Here is a 20,479-nt window from a genome sequence, read left to right as displayed (position 1 = left end):
CAAAAGCAGGCAAAGGAGTCAGAGACTCCCCCACTTACCTGGAGAATTCTTAAGCATTACAGACATACAAGAATATACCATTAATAATTCTGAAGAGAAAGAACACCCTCACCCACCTACTTCGTGTGTGTGTGTGTGTGTGTGTTACAGTGTACTTACAGCCTACAGCCTACTCAGTAAGCACTCTACCATAAGTTACCCAGGTTGGCCTCAAACTTGTGATCTTCCTGCCTCATCTCTCATGTAGCTGAGACTTGAGCATCACCATTCCCAGCTATGCGGACACTATGCAATAGAGGGAGGTGTAGGAACACAACTCACTTGTAGAATGCTTCCCTAGTACGCATGAAAGCCAAGATTCAATGTCCAGCACCAAATAAAATCATGTATGGTGACACACGCCTATAGTCCCAGTGGCCAGAAAGGGAAGGCAGAAGGATCAAAAGTTTAAAGTCATCTTTGGATACATTATATTCTATCTCAAAATGACAACGAGAGAGAGAGACAGAGAGAGAAGTGTATGATCACTGAATTACAACTTATACAAAGGGAGCTTACGATGGTCTGTTGAAATGCCCATCCGAAATTAAAATATCATCAAAATAACTAGGAAAGGTTCTGGAAATCTCTAATAGTATATCATGAAGGACTCAAAATATTGTTCTGAGTTAAAGCACCTATTTCACAGACATATAAATTAAGAGATTCCCCCACAGGGACCTAATAATTAGTGGTAATGTGTCAGCATTAAATCAAGGTTTTATGCACTGTGAAATAATAAGGGCTCATTCCAAATTATGTACAGCCACAAAACGCATTTGAATGAACTAGCCTAGGGCCAAAGCACCTCAGAGCTCATCTCAGTCACGGAGAGACTCCTCACTTGCATGTGATGGATTACAGTTCTCCATGACATCAGGAGGGTCTTTGCATGACGGCACACGCCTATAGTCCTAGTACCCAGAAAGTGAACACAGGAGGAACAGAAGTTTAAAGCCATCTTTGGATATATGATGCTCTATCTCAAAATGACAACAAGAAAGAAAAAGGAAGGAATGGAGGAAGGGAAGGAGGGGTGGACGGAGGAAAGGAGGGAGGGACAGAGGGATGGAGGGAGGGACGGAGGAAAGGAGGGAGGGACGGAGGGATGGAGGGAGGGACAGAGGAAAAGAGGGAGGGACGGAGGGATGGAGGGAAGGACAGAGGAAAGGAGGGAGGGACGGAGGGATGGAGGGAGGGACAGAGGAAAGGAGGGAGGGATGGAGGGATGGAGGGAAAGACAGAGGAAAGGAGGGAGGGATGGAGGGAGGGACGGAGGAAAGGAGGGAGGGATGGAGAGAGGGACAGAGGAAAGGAGGGAGGGACGGAGGGATGGAGGGAGGGACAGAGGAAAGGAGGGAGGGACGGAGGGATGGAGGGAGGGAAGGAGGAAAGGAGGGAGGGATGGAGGGAGGGACAGAGGAAAGGAGGGAGGGACGGAGGGATGGAGGGAGGAACAGAGGAAAGGAGGGAGGGATGGAGGGATGAAGGGAGGGACGGAGGAAAGGAGAAAGGGACAGAGGGAGGGAGGAAGGAAGATGACACAGCTCTTTCTAGCTTGGAGGTTAGTCATTGACCACTCTGAACAAGTATGTAAGCTTTCTATAATTCTCCTAACAGATGAAGGGCCCCTGATCTCAAATGGCTTTCTGGAATAGTGCCCCCTCCCCAGCCTAACTTATTGAGTAAATGAAGGGAGAAATGTATACGTTAAGCCATTCTGTTCTAACCACTATAATAATGAAGTTAGAGCAATAGAAGAGTCCTTTTTAAATAGCCACTGTAGTTACCATCTCTTATCCTTGGTGTGGGGTATGATCTAGGGGACCTCTGGAACCAGCTGGGCATGGTGGCATACACCTTTAATCCCAGCACTCAGAAGGCAGAAGCAGGCAGATTTCTGTGAGTTCAAGGCCACCTAGTCTACATGATGAATTCCACGCATGCAGAGGTCAGAAGACAAGCTGTAAGACTATATTCTGTCCTTCCATCATGTGAATCCTGGGGATCAAACTCAGACTGTCGGGCTTGAGCCATCGCCTGCCCATGAGCCTTCATTTGTAACAGTAAAGAACAGTGTCCTTCTTACACCGGTTTGAAGGTCATATGCATCCTGTCTATTCCAAACTGACTAGAAAGTACCAGCAGTCCCAATCAGCCTTTCACAAGCAACCGAAACTGTAGCAGTCAGCTGGGCGCCCATAACGTGGACCCTTACTAACTACACCACCAAAGGAAACCATGTCACTAAGACAATTCCATTTACTAACTGACAATTTTTGAGACCATTTCTAGAACAGGGTCTGATTTTTAAACAACTACAAGACATTTTTGGTAAAATCAAAACGGGATAAACAGTAGAAAAATAAGAATACACCTTAAACATGGAAAATGTTCATCTTTTGTGGAAAAGACTACTACATTACCACTCAAAGGCACATGGCTGAGCTACTGACAACTACAGTATTTAAGACCTGTTTTCCAGTATTATTATTGTACAAAACATGTGAACACTCTTCCAAAAGAAGAGGAGTATTCAATAAATGAAATTCTGGGTTCTTATGAAAGCCTGAGTTTCAAGGAACTGGGACACACTGACCCTCACTTGTTCAAGCTGATAAACAGGCTGAAGTAATCATGGCGACCATCACGGGGAGGCTACACAAAAGAACCACTTCTTACAGAGGGACGCTCATGTGTTCCGGGCTTGTGTAGATGCAACTGAAAATGAGGACAGCTGGCTTCACAAGGGACTGGACGTGGGCCAACCTTGCCCCGACCTACACACGGTCCCAAAAGCATATGAGTGAATTAGAACTGACCCTAGAGATGGAGGGGGCAAGTGGAGAGGCTCCTGTCCTCATCTATCCATTTCCTGAAGAGACAAAGGAGAAACCCTAAGCAGTCAGTCCCCAGGTGAAGAAGAACGCCGGCAGCGGTCTGGGACTAGGTCACTACACTCAGCTCTGGAGAGCAGGAAGCAGTCTTTGGGGCAGCCACTTCTTGACAGTGTGACTGCTGAGCTGAGAGCCAAAGCGGGGGCAGCAGCCAAGCACCAGGCTAGAGGAGGAAAGACCCAAGGCAGGCGGTGCCCAGTATGTGGACAACGGCTGAAGCCAAGCGGTGTCAAACCTGGGCAACTGAGCCCGGGTCTGCAAAACGCTGCCCTTGCCCTAGCATGTGCACCGGAATAGTCCCAAATTCCCAGCCCTAGGGCTCAGAGGAAGTAGCACGCAGAGAGCAAGGCAGCCTAGTTAAAGATGAAGTCCAAGGCTTGTCTGGGTAGCATGACACCCTGGCTTGAAAAAACAACGACAAAAGGTGCTGCTGGCTTCTCTAAGGGAACAGGCCTCTTCCCAGCGTAAGCCCTTGGCACATTCCGACACTCAGGAAGCAAGGGAGGAGGCCCGGCAACAAAGAAAGGAAGGAAAGAAAGAGGGAGGGTTGAAATATACACCAAGAGAGGGCGAAGTAAAGCCACCCCTAGTATCCCAAAGTTATCCCCCTCAGTACAGAAGAAGCTATGTTCCACAAAGGCCAAGAGTTTTATCGCCCAGAGGAGGTGCCAGGAGTACTTCCAGAAACATCTGACAAGCACTTCCAGTTTCTTTCTGCACACATTTTTATTTCTTAACATAATGTATTTAATGCAGGTTATGATAGCAAGAGTGTGTGTCTGATTGTGTGTACGATTGCTTGTTTGATAGAGGTTTTTTATTTTATTAACTGTGTGTGTGTGTGTGTGTGTCCGAGTGTGATGTGTGTGGCAGAAGGAGTGCTGGGAACTGAAGTTGAGTCCTCTGCAAGAAACACTAAGCCATCTCTCAGTCACTGGTTACTTTGTGAGAGGAGGTTTTGCAATGTAGTGTAGACAGGTCTTGAACTCTCCACAGTTCTGCCTCAGCCTCCTGAGTGCTGGTATTACTGGCATGCATCACCATACCTGGCTATCGCATTATATTACTAAGATTTGTGCAAACCCCAGGTTTTTCAAGTAGCATAGTGACCAAGACTTAATTTATCGGCTGGCAGACTCAGCATTGCCTAGTACAGTCCTAAAGAAAAAAATCATTTATTATAAGTTAATATTGATTGACACTTTACAACTGGCCTAGGTGCTTGTTTCTGTGACAAAATGCTAACCAAAAGCAACGTGGGAAGGAAAGGACTTATTTCAGTTTATGCTTCTCAGGTCACACCCATCACCGAAGGAAGTCGGGGCATGAACCTGGAAGCAGGAATTGGAGCAGGGACCATGAAGGAATACTCCTTATTGGTTTGCTCCTCATGTCTTGCTAAGCCTGCTTTCTATAGCACCCATGACCACCTGCCCAGGGGTGGCACTGCCCAGAGTGAGCTTCCTTACCCATCATCAATCAGGAAAATGCCCAACACACATGCCTGCAGGACAACCCAATGAGGACATATTCTCAACTACAGTTTCCTCTTTTCAGATGCCACTTGCTTGTATCGAGTTGACAGAAACTAATTGGCACAGCGACAGTCTTTACACGACCTTCTACCACTATAATATGAAAGTCCAAATGCCTAACTATAAAATAAAAATAAAAATTAATGATGCAGCCGGGCGGTGGTGGCGCACGCCTTTAATCCCAGCACTCGGGAGGCAGAGGCAGGCAGATCTCTGTGAGTTCGAGGCAAGCCTGGTCTACAAGAGTTAGTTCCAGGACAGGCTCCAAAGCTACAGAGAAACGCTGTCTCGAAAAACAAAAAAAATTAATGATGCAATGGAAATACAATAGAAGGCTGTTTAGCAATAGTGGGTGACACGTGAAGAAACAATATTAACTAATGCTACTTTGTAAAAACTGAAATGGCTCTCAGAGTTGTTTTGATTTGCATTTCTCTAATGGCTAAGGGTGTTGAGCATTTCCTTAGGTGTCTTTCATCTATTTGAGATTCCTCTGTTGAAAGTTATCTATTTAGGTCTGTACCTCATTTTTTATTGGATTATTTGTTCTTTTAAAGTTCTTGAGTACTCTGTATTGGAGATCAGTCCTCTGTCCGATGTGGGGTTCGTGAAGATCTTTTCCCATTCTGTAGGCTGCCGTTTTGTCTTGTTGATCATGTCCTTTGCTTTACAGAAGCTTCTCAGTTTTAGGAGGTCCCATTTGTTAATTATTTCTCTCAGTGTCTGACCTACTGGGGTTATATTTAGGAAATGGTCTCCTGTGCCAATGCATTCAAGTGTACTTTCCACTTTCTCTTCGGTGAGGTTTAGTATGGTTGGTTTTATGTTGAGGTCTTTGTTCCATTTGGATTTGAGTTTTGTGCATGGTGATAGACATGAATCTATTTGCACTCATCTACATGTTGATATCCAGTTATGCCAGCAACATTCGTTGAATATGTTTTTTACATTTTATAATTTTAGCTTCTTTGTCAAAAATAAGACGTTTGCAGGTATGTGAATCAATATCCAGTTCTTCGATTCTATTCCATTGGTCTTCCTGTTTGTTTTTATGTCAATATCAGGCTGTTTACATTATTGTAGCTCAAAACAACTCTGAGATTCCATCTTACACCTGTCAGAATGGCCAAGACCAAAAACACTGATGACAACTTATGCTGGAGAGGATGTGGAGAAAGGGGAACACTCCTCCATTGCTGGTGGGAGTGCAAACTTGTACAGTCACTTTGGAAATCAGTATGGAGATTTCTCAGAAACAATCTACCTCAAGACCCAGCAATACCACTTTTAGGTATATACCCAAAGGAAGCTAAATTATACCATAAGGACATGTGCTCAACTATGTTTATAGCCCCATTATTCATAATAGCCAGAACCTGAAAACAACCTAAATTCAACCAAAGAATAGATAAAGAAAATGTGGTACATTTACACAATGGAGTACTGCTCAGCGGAAATAATAATAATAATGACATCTTGAAATTTGAAGGCAAATGGATGGATCTAGAAAAAAAACATATTGAGTGAGGTAACCCAGACCCAGAAAGACAAATATAATATGTACTCAATGTAAGTAGCTTTTAGACATAGAACAAAGAAAAATCAGCCTATGATCCACAACCCTAGAGAACCTAGATAACAAAGTGGATCCTAAGAGAGACATACGTGGATCTAAATAGGAAGGAGAAAAAGACAAGATCTCCTGAGTAAATTAGGAGCATGGAGTTCACGGGAGAGGATAGAAGAGGAAGGGAGGAGGACAGAGAAAAATGTATAGCACAATAAAACAATAAAAAAATTTAAAAACTGAAAGAGCAGGACATAAGATGGTACATACACACTGGTGTCAACTGTTTCGGGTGTTATGCATGTTGTATGTCCTATGGTCCTATGTGGTGTGTGTGCGTATGGTTCATACATGTGAATGTCAGTGTATGTGTTCATGTATATGCATATGGAAGCCACAGCAGGACAGTAAGGTCTTCCTCTATCAGTTTTTTCCATAATGCCTTGACCAGGGAGGGTCTCTCACTGAACAGAAAGATCATCATTTTGGCAAGGTTGCCTAGGCAATGAGTCCACAGGATCTGCCTATATCTGTCCTCCAATGTTGGTTGTAGGCATGCACAGCCACGCCCCCCTTTTGTATGTTGGAAACAGACATTCAAAAACAGATCTTCATGCCATCTTCCACACCCCCACACTGGGTACAACAAATACCCTTCACAACAAACTATAGATTTTTTTTTGAACAATGATGAAAAGTAGAGTAAAAAGTAGTTAAGGAAAATGACTTTTATTAAAGTCATATTTACCTACACTTGTTAATGCCCAATAATGAATATATACGCCATCTTTCCAAATGATAGCAATTCAAGAACAAAAGCCTTCTAGTATGTGCTTTCTTGAACTCTACTTAGGATGCACATTCATATTCTTTTCATCATTTGGAATTTTTAGAATACAAATATCAGAAAAATTCTTTTTCATTCACTTTTTAAACTTGAGCATTTTAATACTGACCAAATAGAAAACTGTACTGCAACGGTCATTCCTCCAGCCAAATACAAACACAAAACACCATCCATCCAAAAATTTCCTGCAGAGACTAGTCCCAGACAGCTGCAGCAAACCATGCCTCAGCTATGAGCCATGGGCTCATCCAATACCTCTTTCCCTCCTGCCCTGCCTTCCAAACATATTAAATGCTACACTGGCAACTTAACTCCTTACAATTTTTAAAGGTGTTTCACTAAAGTCAATAAATGATGGAGTTATAAAATGTAGCCCATGTTACTTGAAGAGCTGAAGACATGTGGAGTTCAAGATTCTCAAAGCACTGTGGGGACCCATGACTCTGCTGCTTCACCATGGAGTCAAAGTGTAAGTGGTTGCCAATGACCTAGCCTGTACAACTCTTGGGGCTGGAAAGATAGTCCATATAATGCTTGTCATGCAAGCAGGAGGACCTCAGTTTGGTCCCTAGGACTCAAGTAAAAAGGCTGCCAGGATAGCATGTGCGGGAGCAGGAAGACGGGAGGATGCCTAGCTCTCACTGATCAGCCACACTAGCCTAATTAGTCAGCTCCAGGTCCTGTGAGAGACAGTCTCAAAGTAGACAAGAGCTCTTGAAGATGCCACCAAGGCTGTCCTCTTGCCTCCATCACACACATATAAAGCATACCTTTTTTGGGGTGGGGGTGGGGGGTTGAGACAGGGTTTCTCTGTGTAGCTTTGGAACCTGTCCTGGAACTCACTCTGTAGATCAGACTGACCTTGAACTCACAGAGATCCACCTGCCTCTGTCTTCCAAGTACTGGGATTAAAGGCTTATGCTGCCACCACCACCCAGCTAAAACAAACTACTTTTGAAAATGACTTCTGGAAATAATTAAATCTTATATCAAGAGATATGAAAGAAAAGTAATACGAAAAGCTACCATGTGTTTTTAAATACTCTTCAATGTAAGCCAGATTTCCTAAACTTTATTTGAACTTGGCAGTTACGTAGACTCCACTGCTGTTTACTTGTTTATTGTCATTGTCTCCTAAACTAACCCCCACACCAGGTAAAAACAAAGGACAAAGTCTCAGATCGTTGGCGTTGCCATTGGACACTGTAGAATGGTTCATTTTGGGACATTAATTAGCTCTACAACAGGAGGATAAAATCATCAGCTAATGTCTGCATTGTTAAGAAAATTAACATTAATGAGCTAAAGAGACAATGTAGCAAATCTGAGGAACAAAATTATGAAGTTTCCCAGCCAAACTATTGTAACAATAAAATGTTATATATTTGTAGTTAATACATGCGGTCTGCTTGGGACAAAGAAGAACAAAGAGTCCTCTTCCACCATCCTCCACCTTTTATTTTGAAGTGAACCTGATGCTCACCATTCCAGCTAACCCAACCAATCATCCTGCACCCAGGACCCACCTATCTCCACCCCTCAATGATGGAGTTATAGTTATACATGGCCATGAACCACTCTCATGTGGCTGTTGAGGATTTGAACTCAGGTCTTCTTGCTTGCATAGCAAGCATTCTTTCCCACTATGCCATCTCCTTAGCCCTAAACAGATTTTTTTTTCAACTGTATCTTCAGAATGAATTTAATTCTGGAACAAGAAACATTTGTATAACTCTAGATGTACACAGAGCTCAAAGCAAACCATAAACCATCAAGATTATCATCTTTCATCATCATTATTAAAGGAGCATTTACTTCTAAAGTATCTACTGTCAAATTATTTTTTAATGAACAAGGACATTTAAGAATTTCAAGTTTATTTAAATGGGCTTCAAGTTTTATGAAGAGTAATGTTGTACAGTCTGTACATACCAGGAGTATCATAGGTCTTTTCCAAGTTGTCAATCCAATGATTCCAGAGAGTATCACCTGTGAGGATAAATACATCATCAGCCCAGAAAATGCTAGTTAAACATTTCCCATTCTTGATGCTTATATAAACCATAGCAAAACCACTCTGGATTGTCTTATGGACCCACAAACTATGTTTATTGGCTGTGGTGGTTTGAAAAGAATAGCCCCCTAGAGGGAATGGTACTATTAGGAGGTGTGGCTTTCTTGGAGTAGGGTTGGCCTTATTGGAGGAAGTATCACTGTGGAGGCAGGCTTTGAGGTCTTATATGCTCAAGCCATGCCCAGTGTCTCAGACCACTTCTTGTTGCCTACAGTCAAGATGTAAGAAAGAACTCTCAGCTCCTTCTCTAGCACCATGTCTGTCTACATGGTGCCTTGTTTCCTGCCATGATGATAATGGACTAAATCTCTGAACTATAAGCCACCGCAATTAAATGTTTTCCTTTATAAGAGTTGCCATGGTCATGGTGTCTCTTTACAGCAGTAGAAACCCTAACAAAGACACTGGCTGTGTGTGCTTTCCATTTATGTTAGTAAAAAGGTCAGTGTCTCTGACCAAGTGTTCCATACACTCAGTCTGCTGTCAGTCAGTATGTGACATACACAAGTATCTGCCCGGGACAGGTAAACTCCACAACAGCAGACAAAACCCTTAAGGGTATCTCCTAACCCAACTTTAAAGCCTGGGTTCCACATTCCCCTGATCCCTCACTATACTTCCCTTACAGGTACCCCTGCCCTTCCTTGGCCATCCCTAGACTTGGCTAGACCCTGAACTTGGTGCTGTGCCCTTTTCACTGAAGTACCCATTCCTCTCGATGACCCTCTTAGCTGCCTGAGAACTCATAGCCATTCTACAAGCCCCTACTGTCATCTCCTCTGAGAAGCCTTTAGGAATCTCATTACCCCATATGTCTGCCTGTACCTACAAACTTCTTTTTTCCCTTAAAAAAAATCCTGATTATATCAATTAAGAGAATCTGCTGCTCTTGAGAGGACTGGAGTTCAGTTCCCTGCACCTGAGTCAGGCAATGTGGCGCCCACACGCACATACACAGACAGACAGGCACACAAAGACACATACACGCCTTTTTCTTCTTCTCTTTAAGAAAAGTCTGGTCATCATTTGTGCATCTCTGCTCCTGTCCTGTCCTTAAATCCCTGGCTCCTACGAGTGCTGGTCACATGATTATCAACAAGTGACTGTCCCAGAACATTCACTCCACAAAGAGGAACTATGGAGGGAAAGCTCTTGTGTTGCACAACAATGCTTCAATTAAAAACAACACACTAAAAGAACCAGAATGTTGCCAAAACACAGACTGGAAACCACCCCAGCCTCTGGATGGCACAGTTCACTAAACCACCGGAAAGAAGAAACAAAGTAATCCTTCACTGGGGACACCCTTGAAGTATACTTGCATAATGGGGTGCATCCACCAAGCGCAGCAAAGAGGAGTTTCCTTCACAGAGCATCTCCCTTGCCCCAATCCCTCCCATGCACACATCCACAACTGTTGTTTATTAACTACACATCAGGCAAGGGTGTTCAGATCAGGCGTACAGGTTCACCTGCAATCCCCCATCTCAAGACTGAAGCAGCCCAGAGCACACGCCAGCACGGAACAAAATGTATTCACATAACCTTGACCCAGAACCCCATATGTACAGGCTGGTGATGGTTTCTTTCTAGCCCAGTCTATCCTGGGAGCCCCATTAATTTCAGTAGGATTCCTCTTGCCTTCATTCCTAATGTGTGGGCTGTGTTGCCGCTCTACGTTGGAACAGGGACCCAGGGCTTTGGTGGCCTGCTCAGATTCAAAAGAGTCAGCCATATGACCTTGGCTAAGTCTCTTCATTGTCTCTGCCCTCACTCTGGTCTCCTGTGAGATGTTAAGTGAAAGAAATCAACTCTGGGTCTCTTCCAACTCGAAGAAGGAACACTGAGCTAGGTGTAGTGGTGCACACATATAACACTCAGGATGCTGAGGCAGAAGGATCACAAATTCAAAGTCAGCCTGTTCTCAAACAACCAAAATAAATAAATAATAAATAAATATAAATAAATAAACCACAAAAGACTGATCCCACCATGATGAGAGATCCCTCAGAAAACCTGATACCCAGTGTCTATGAGCACACACTCATGTACCTGTGCACACATGTTGTGTGTGCATGTGCATGCATCTGCCATATGGGGCCATTTGTTCATGCATGTATACTACAAACATCTGCATGAATGTCCTTGTCTGTGTGTCTCCATCTCCTCACCCTGCGCTGACTGGACTTGGCTGAGGAAACACAAACTGTTTTTATGTGAGAACATGACTGACTACTTCCCTGCCCTTGAGGAAATCGCAAACTGCCCACTTCAGTAAAAGAAAATAACTATGATTTGAATTATTTGAATTATTATTATGTTTGTTATTTGTGTCAGAGTCTCGTAATACCCTGTGATCCAGCTTTCAGAAACATTCTCTTTTTTCCCATTAAAGCAGTATTATTAAGATGAAGTGTCCAGCCTAGGACAAAAGCCTATAAAACAGTGATGTGTCAGGCCTACACTTTCCATCTCTGTAGCAGCCTCAGGGTCCCATCTCCTCCATGCTCACAAGTTAGTACATTAGATGCATCTTATGTAAGCACACATCTCTCTCTAAATTCTGATTGCTCTATGCCAATGGCATGCACATATACACAAGGGTGTGATGGTCACAAAATCGTCATGACAGAATTGCTTTCTTGTTTGTTTTTTTTTGTTTCTCAAGACAGAGTTTCACTGTGTAGCCCTGGCTGTCTGGAACTCATTCTCCAGACCAGGCTGGCTTCAAAGTCAAATAAATCCACCTGCCTTTGCCTCCTGAGTCCTGGGGTTAAAGGCATGCACCACCACTTCCTGGTTTAGATTTGCTTTTTCTGATCACTGTAAGCACTTCATTAGAATCTTGTCAAGTCTACTGAAATAGCTTTAATTCATTTCAACTTCACAGCTGTATAGCCTTCCATTGTGTGGCAGTCTAATGGAGTTAATCATTTCCATATTTGTGGGCATTAACTCCGGTCCCAGCTTTTTATTCTTGTAAACAATACAGCCATAGGCATTCATATGTTTTGTGAGTATATCCTTAAAGACACGTGCTTTTATTCCTGTTGGACAAAGTCTCAAGAAAGGGGTGGCTAATAGCATGTTACTTATTTTTCTTAATTCTAATATAGCCTCATGGATGCCTTTTGCAACAAATACCTTCTTCTAAGACAGAAAGAACCACCTTGCCTTTCTGATTTGAGGAGTGGCATTTTGTTTACATCATAGTAACTGCAGAAAATGTAATTGAAAAATATGAATACAATATGGTATGTAAAGAATATCAATAACCTCACAATATATTCGGCAAAGATATTAAGACTTGTTGATGAGAAAAACAAAGCTTATAGGGCATTAAATAAATCAAGACATGCCAAGGTCCTGGGTTAGAAGGCATCATTGCCATTTGACTTCTGAAACGGATTCTGAGCACAGCCTGTAAGCTTTTGAGAACCACATTCCTTACCAGGTGCTGGAAAGTAAGTGCAGTTGCCTGGCAGAGTTGATTTACATTCCCAGCACTTTAAAAGGCTCGGGCCTGCCTATCACAAGTTCAAGGCCCACCTGGGCTACAGAGTAGCTTGAGGCCAGTTAGGCCAGGCAGGGAAATTCTACCTCAAAATAAATAGGAAAAAGAAGGCTGGGGATACATTGAGGGGCTCGGTCCCCAGTACTAGGAGGCAGAAATAAAACTGCACCCTAGTTCCAGGTGGTAGTTGCATATGAAAACCCCAGTCTTAAACCGGCAACAAAGCCATGACCTGTTCACCCAGTAGCCCTGTTCTTTGCAGCCCTGGTGAATCCCAGGCATTTGGAGAACACTGTGAATGGGAAGGGCTGAAAAGTCGACAGAGGACGGAGGAATAGAGAGTGAGAAGCCTCTGAAATTGGTGACAGGAACTGAGGCTCTGCTCTAAGTTCGAATCCCTTAAGAACTCAAGACTCAAGGAACAGGATGCTTGGATGCGTGCACTTTTGTGTCATCCAAGCAGGGTGTTGAGAGAGAGGCAGAGCACTCTAGGCTCTGCCTCCTCTGTGGCAGCAGTAGCTGGGCTCTCCTATACTCAGTGCTACTACTGACTGAACTGTCTAGGCCGTGAGGGACTGTGCCTGAGAAACATCACTCAAATGCCACGAGCAGCTTCTAGAAGGCACTTGATGATGGCAAGAGTCAATGAACGAATGAATGGAGACCAAACTAGGAGACGAGCTTGCTTACTAAGACTGAAGACATCTCCATCCTGTGCATCCTGAAAGGACAGCGCCATCAGCATTCTTCCACCCGGCACAAGACGCAACGTGCCCAGAACACGCTGGTAAGAACCTACGGTTAATGCCAAACCATCTGCAGATAAGCATGATCAGAGCCATTATCGTTTCTGTTTTGTTCCTTGTAAGTTGTTCCCTGTGGCTCATGGGAACCAAACAGATCTCTCCTCTTCCCGACAATGCAAAGGGAGCGCCTGAGGTCCAGCAGCTCAGAGTCAGTGTGACCCACCGTGTGCGCCTAAAGCCCTGGATTTTCCAGCTTAGAAAGCAATCATTAAAATCAAAGGCTTATACCTCTACTGCCCTATTTTCCCTGGCCAATCCACAAACATGCCTGAGGGCAAAAGTGCTCTGGCTCATTTGTCAAAACCTGCTGGCCCTAAACACAGATGTTTAAAAGCCACGCAGCAAACGCCCTGTGTTTACCTTCTAAATAGGCAGAAAATAATTTATCCAACTCTCAACAACCTATCTTTCCCTGGAACTGAAAATATATGTGGGAGGGGGGTCCTTCCCTTTTTACAGCATCTGAAAATCTGAGTAAGTGAACAGAACCCCCACAAAGGCACCACAGACGGCCAGTTCACTTTACTTTGGTTATATAGTTATTGCCTTGGTGCTGAAAAAATATGGAGTATTTTTCAATACAGTATCCAGTATATGCCAGGGAGGGAGGAGTCGAGCCTTTTCCCACATGTTCTCTGATACACAGAATCAGTCCAGAGGCAAGAGCAGCCTGCTCATTTTCCAAATGAGTACCTCAAGGCAAGAACATGTAAGTGAGATTCTGCTGTTCTGTAAAACAAAGAACTGAAGAAAGTCAATAAATTTCACTCCAAAAACTATCTTCAATAATAGTTTTACATGATAGGATATGTGTGTGTGATTTACATGATAGGAAATATATATACACACACTGTTTTAACTGGTAGAGAGTAGAGAAGTAGAATCTAATGAATGTTACAAAAAATATATATTTACTATCGTTTATCTGGCAGTAACATCAGAGCTTTTTGTCAGTTTCTTCCCTGGTCATTCTTTTTTTTTTTTGCTTAGTTATAACAAATTTTTAAATAGGTTTTCCTCAATGATTCTTTATATGAAATTGGAATCCTGCCATGGCATCATGGAGTCAAGAGAGGGATGGGAAGAGCTCAAGTTACTGACAGAGCAGAGGGAAAGGACTGTATGCAGACCCTGTGGAAAATGGGCTCCCTGGGGAGAGCTGCACAGGGCCAAATCCGTGCCCCTCCTCTGAAAGTGCTCCCAGGGATCCTACGGGGCATCAGCGCTGGGGCTGGACAAACCACTGCAATTCTCTCTACTCTTTAACATAGCTCCATGTGGGGGATGCTATCTCCCACAATCCCAATGGGCTCAAAACAATATTAACTAAACACACGCGCAAACTGAGAGCCAGGAAGACACAACCTGAATTCACACAGACATCAAGACCCTCCCTCAGACACTCACCAATTACACAGGTTGTGTTTCAAGAAGGGGAGGCTAATCTCTTGGCACTACAAGCTTTGGACATAATAGTGATTAACCAAGGCTGCCAAGGGGGAAATGGTCATAGAATGTTCAAATAAAAAAGATCTGAATGCATTTTTTTTTTCTGAGACAGGGTCCAGTGTAGCATAGGTGAGCCTCAAGCTGGCTGAGCCAAGGATAAACCGGAAATCACAATCCACCAACTTCCCCCTCACAAGCGGCTTGAATTACATGACCGACCCGTGTGCCTCCACCACTCCTGTTCAGGTAGTGCTGGGGTTTGAACCCCAGGTCTCTGGTGTGCTGAGCTGGCGCTCTACCCGCTGAGCTGGCGCTCTACCCGCTAAGCAACATCTACAGCAGTCAAAAAAGATTACATTAGGAACCACTGAGACGGCTCAGCAGGTAAAGGCCCTTGCCACTAAGTCTGACAAACTGAATTCGATTCCTGAGACCCAGGGAGAAGAAGGAGAAAACTAATTCCTACAAGTTGTTCTCCGACATATATACTCTCTCTCCCTCCTTCCCCCTTCTCTAAATAAAGAATGTAATTTAAAAAATAAATAAAGATTATATTAAAATAGTCCCTTCAATTGCTGTAATATTAATTCAAGAGTGTTGAGAAGGTTGTTTACAGGACTTAATTAGTAAGTGTATTTTCAAACAGCTGAAACAGTTCCTCTGGGTTCAGAAAAGTGGGGGGAACCTCAGTTCTGAGCAACACGCCTCCCAGAGGCAAGCATGGAGGACCAGCCTCGAAACGCGCTGTTTCCATGTGAATCCACTGCCACATCAAATACAAACCAGATACCTTACAAAAACCAAACTAAGATTGGCCAGTTTCAGTAATAAGACAAACTGTAAAGGGCTTGTGGTCATTCACAGTTTGAGAGGAGGAGGTTCTTCTCCAGTGCTCACCCATGGATTTAGCATCAGACTTGCTAGCTACTTCCTCTTAAAGACCAGGTCAGATACAAATCAAAACTGCTGAGCGGACCAGGGATGTGGCTCAGGGGCAGAGCTCTTGCCTCTGGCCCTGAGTTCAATCCCCAGATCTACAGAAAAGAAGGAAGAAGGGGAAGGGAGAAGGGAAAGGGGGAAGGAAGAAGGCAAGGGAGACACTGAGTGAGCGTAATGACGGTATGCCTGCATAATGATATATCACACCACAATTAATGGGAACGAGTTATTGCTAAACTGGATGAGCCTCAAAAATACCCTAATTAAAAGAAGTTATTCATCCACAAAAGACCATATATTGTATGATATGCATGTATATATATTTTTGAATACATGAGGATATATGTGTAAATATGAGTATATATGAATATATAAAGATATAGATATGAAATGTTCAGGATAGAAGTAGTCTACGGCAACAGAAAATAGGAAAATGGACAGAGGGGTAGGGAGGGGAGAGAAAGAAGGTCAGATGGTTTTGAGGATTTCCTAAAACTCATTGTGGTGATGGCTTTGCAACAATGAACTCGCTAGAAACTCCCGGGAAGTTCTCTTTACACGCGGGCTACAGCTCGGTAAAGTTGGCTTATTTTGTTCTGTTTCCATTTTTCCAGTCCTCAAGTCACAATTTTTCATCATTTTTCCATAGAAACTTTCATTCAGTCCTTTGAGTTTGTTCTAACGCATCAGAGAATATGCACTGGAGTGTTTCGTGGCTGAAGGCACTCATCCATAATCTGCCTGAAAGTAACCAGTGTGTTAAGAGGAAGGACCGTGTCAGATATTCAGATGTTGCTAGCTCCTGTGGCTGGGGATGGGTCAACCCACAGGGACATTACATTCTCCTTCAAATGTGTTAAAACTTTTTTTTCATAGTAAAATGTTAAAAGTAGAAAGGGGGTCACTTCTTATGAATTCCATGTGTCTCTAAAAATACAAACACTGAAATATTTACACATAAAATTACAATAATGTAATATTGAGATTTTCAAATAATAAGGGAATTTTAATCTGCTAAATGGACTGAGAGTTAAAGGAGCCTAATTCCTGCTTGACAGTTCCTCGCTCTGGCATCTATCAGGACACAAACACACAGGATCAGTGGCAAAGCCTGGGGCAGGGACAGATGAAACACTGTTCTTGTGGCTGTGCCGTAGCTGTGGTTTGGTTATACAGTGTCTGCCTAAGTCTAACTTTTCTCCTAATATAGGATCTTTTTTTAAAGAGTTCTCTAACCTACATGAGTTTAAAACATGATACAAATGTGGTATTTTTCTTCCTGAAACACCAAGGGATTCATGGAATCTAACAACATCTGCTTAAACTCTATTTACTTATTCTGAAGATGCAGGTAATATTCATTGGTTCTGTTGCCACTTCGCAAATTCTGAAGTCGACCTTAGGAACAGGTCACACACACACAAAGAAAGAATAAGTGACAATTACAGGTCTGGATACTGACCTAAGGGCACAGGGTAGACTATGACATACAAAAGAGAACCTCTCGGGTCCAAACTCCTTCTTGGGTCTGATTTGCTTGCGACAGAGAACAAGCCTGGCCCGTGAACTCAAGGTACCCTCTGTGAGTTCTGTCTTGTGAGCTTTGTTTTCCATTGCATCAAATCCCCCCGGCTCCATTGACATCCAAGTGCATCTACTTACTCCTGAAATAATTCACAATTGCAACATGATTTCAGATTTTCATTTTAGGAAAAAAAAACATGGTGTGTGTGTGTGTGTGTGTGTGCAGGTTATTTGTGTGGTGTATTACTTGCATGTGTGTGGTGGCAGAAAATGATACTAGGTACACTCTCCACTGTATTTAACTTGTGGAGGCTGGGTGTCTCATCAGTTTGGCTAGGCTGACTAACCAATGACTGTCAGGAATCTGCCTGTATCCACCTTCTCCCAACCCCACCCCAGGCACTGTGGTTACAGACTCCCCTCTTCCCACACCCAGCTTTTAGGTGGGTCCCCAGGATTCAAACTCAGGTCCCCCATGTTTATACAGCTTTACTGACTGAACCATCTCCCTAGAACCCCCCACAAATCTTTTTAATAATCTAGCTGTCTTGAAAGAACAATGGATTATGTTTTTTCAAAGAGTAAATCCAAAAATTACATACAAGATTCTGGTTCAATGAACTTAGAGGAAAGAAATGCAGACATCATTTGGATGACTAGCCTGGCAAGGGTAATTATTATTTCTGTTCCTATTCTATTTAGAGTATCTATATTTCAAGGTTTTCCAGAGCACTCGCCGACAGTAGCAGAGTTCAGGGACAGGACTACAGGGTGGAATTCTGTCAATCTAATACATAAGTTGTGAACTTCACTCATGACAGCCCGAAAGTACTGGGATCCCAACAGAACCATTTAGCAAAGGTGTTTAAAAGAAGAGTAGATTCCCAGATGGTGCTTGTGCACACCTTCAACTCCAGTGCTTCAGAGGCAGAGGCAGGAAGATCTCTGTGAGTTCAAGGGCAGCCTGGTCTACTGAGTGAGTTAGTTCCAAGACAGCCAGGATGATGATGATGATGATGATGATGATGATGATGATGATGATGATGATGATGATGAAGAAGAGGAGGAGGAGGAGGAGGAGGAGGAGGAGGGAAAGGAGGAGGAGGAGAAGGAGAAGGAGCAGAGTAGGAGGAGGGGGGAGAGGAGGAGGAGAAGCAGAAGAAGAAGAAGACGAAGAAGAGGAGGAGGAGGAGGGGGGAGAGGAGGATGAGAAGGAGAAGCAGAAGAAGAAGACGAAGAAGAGGAGGAGGAGGGGGGAGAGGAGGAGGAGGAGGAGGAGGAGGAGGAGGAGGAGGAGGAGGAGAAGGAGAAGGAGAAGAAGAAGAAGAAGAAGAAGAAGAAGAAGAAGAAGAAGAAGAAGAAGAAGAAGAAGAAGAAGAAGAAGAAGAAGAAGAAGAAGAAGAAGAAAATTGACACTGGATGGGTGATACAAAGCTCCAACCAAGTTAAGCCAGAGAAACAGAGAAACCTTATGTTCTTCATGTTCCTATTCAGACAATTACTCTAGGTTCACAAAGTTCCCCCACATTTTTTTTAAAGCTGAATTTGGTCTTGGCTGCGCTTTGACCAACAGAGCACAAAATGTACACTCACTGCAGATGGTAGAAAAAGCTATAGACATTGCCAGGCTCTCTGAGGGCACTAGTTCATGGAAAGGTCATTTGCTTTACTCAGCCTCCAAAGCATTGCACAAAGACCTGTTCCCAAGTCTCTCGGCCCCTGGCAAACCTCAGGGGGCTGGATGCCTTGAAAGTTGTGACACACTTAGGCGGGATGAGTAGCCATCCTGTCTACAGATGCTTGCTCACTGGCAGTCACTTTTCTCAGAGGCCAGGCTTCCTTCCCTGTGCCCATTGGTCAGGGAGGCAGGACCAGGTGTCAGGGCAGGTCAGACATCCCCAGCTAGCTGCCCACAGTTCTGGAGTTCGGGTAAGTGCATCCGTAATGACAGGTTCTGTCTCTTGAGCACCCACTTCTGCTGAGCAGCCTTGGTGGCTCCAGGAACCCACCCAGGGTTTGAGCCCTCTTCTAATGACCAGGTACCAAGCCACCAATCACACATAACCTCTTATTACCTCTGAGCTCCTTGGGGTGCAGTCACCCAACACCAGACACGCTCTCTCGTTTATCTGTGTCTTAATGAAGAATAAAAACAGTCAATCGCCTCCCCTTCTTGAGGCTGTCACTTTGCCCACTCCAGAAGTACTCCACCATGTAGGGGTTTGTTGGTATATAGGTGAGGGAAACACATCAAAACCCCTGCCCTGCGGTAGTTTACTTCGCCAATGTAGTACAAATATTCAGTGGCCAACAAGTTTCATTTTTCTCCCATCCTCATGCCAGTCTCTCAAAGAGCTCAATAATGTGCTTAATGTTAACTTTACTGGAAACAAAATCCTTAGCGTGCAAGGAACAGACGCTGCCCAGGTGCAATCCAATTCTCCCTTGAACTTGACTGCCTCCCAACACTTTCCCACCACTCATTGTCGCCAAACACTTCAGGTGGCTTGAGGATCTGCGCTCCCCAACTGAGGTCAAACAAAAACAGCGGAAGGAACCCTCCACAACTCACTGCCCCGAGGGTGGACCCCCTCAGAGAAGCGCGCTGTACTCACAGAGGAGCCGGCCCAAAACGGGCACGAGTTCTTCACCTGCGGCGAACTGCTCAGCGACAGCGCCCCGAAGCTTAGCGCCACCATGCAGCAGCCCAGGATCAGCTGCAGCAGCCCGAGCGACAGGAGCGGGCGTGCGGGTAGCAGCGCGGAGCGGGGCGCGGCTGGGCGGCGGGACGCGAGAGCGGGTGGCGGGGCCAGCACAGCGGCGGGGGCGCAGCGGGGACGGGCTGGAGGCTGCAGAGCACCCCGGGGCCAGCGTGGCCGCAGCGGGGGCAACGGTGGCTCCTGGGAGGCGGCGGTCGCTGCGCCGGGACCCCCGGCCTGAGGTCCGCCCGACAGCCCCGCCACCGGGCAGCAGGAACCCGGGAGCACCACGGGCAGAGACATGGGCGCGCAGCGGGCGGGTGGCGCAACGGAGCGGAGGGTGCGGCGCACCGGGCACCCGCGCCGGCGTCGCGCAGGACGGACTGCGCACGGCCCAACCACTTGCTGCCTCCGCCCGCGCCGGCCGCGCCCACCTGCCCCGCGGGGCCCGCCCCCCGCCGTCCCCTCTCGGTCACCCACGGTGACAAGTGCGCCGCCGCTTTGGGGTCACCCGGGAAAGGCGTCCGGGAACGGCGGGGGCCCGCAGCTAGCGGCGCACCCGGTCTTGTCCCCAATAACGGTACCGAGG

The 20,479-nt window shown here is 44.9% G+C and overlaps 1 protein-coding gene across 1 annotated transcript in view; it reads right to left on the bottom strand.

Moving 5' to 3' along the window:
• The window catches only part of Entrep1 (endosomal transmembrane epsin interactor 1), a 63,339-nt gene extending 43,070 nt beyond the window's left edge, over positions 1-20,269 (bottom strand). The window contains exons 1-2 of the mRNA XM_057779901.1: positions 19,807-20,269; positions 8,818-8,874 (exon numbers count right to left, since the gene is read on the bottom strand). Of these exons, the coding sequence (XP_057635884.1) occupies positions 8,818-8,874; positions 19,807-20,193 (444 nt within the window). The 5' untranslated portion in view covers positions 20,194-20,269. The remainder of the gene's footprint in view (positions 1-8,817; positions 8,875-19,806) is intronic.
• Between the last annotated feature and the right edge of the window lie 210 nt (positions 20,270-20,479).

Source organism: Chionomys nivalis, chromosome 8 (assembly GCF_950005125.1).
Source record: "Chionomys nivalis chromosome 8, mChiNiv1.1, whole genome shotgun sequence".
Taxonomy (NCBI): domain Eukaryota; kingdom Metazoa; phylum Chordata; class Mammalia; order Rodentia; family Cricetidae; genus Chionomys; species Chionomys nivalis.
This window is presented reverse-complemented; position numbering and strand designations above follow the sequence as displayed.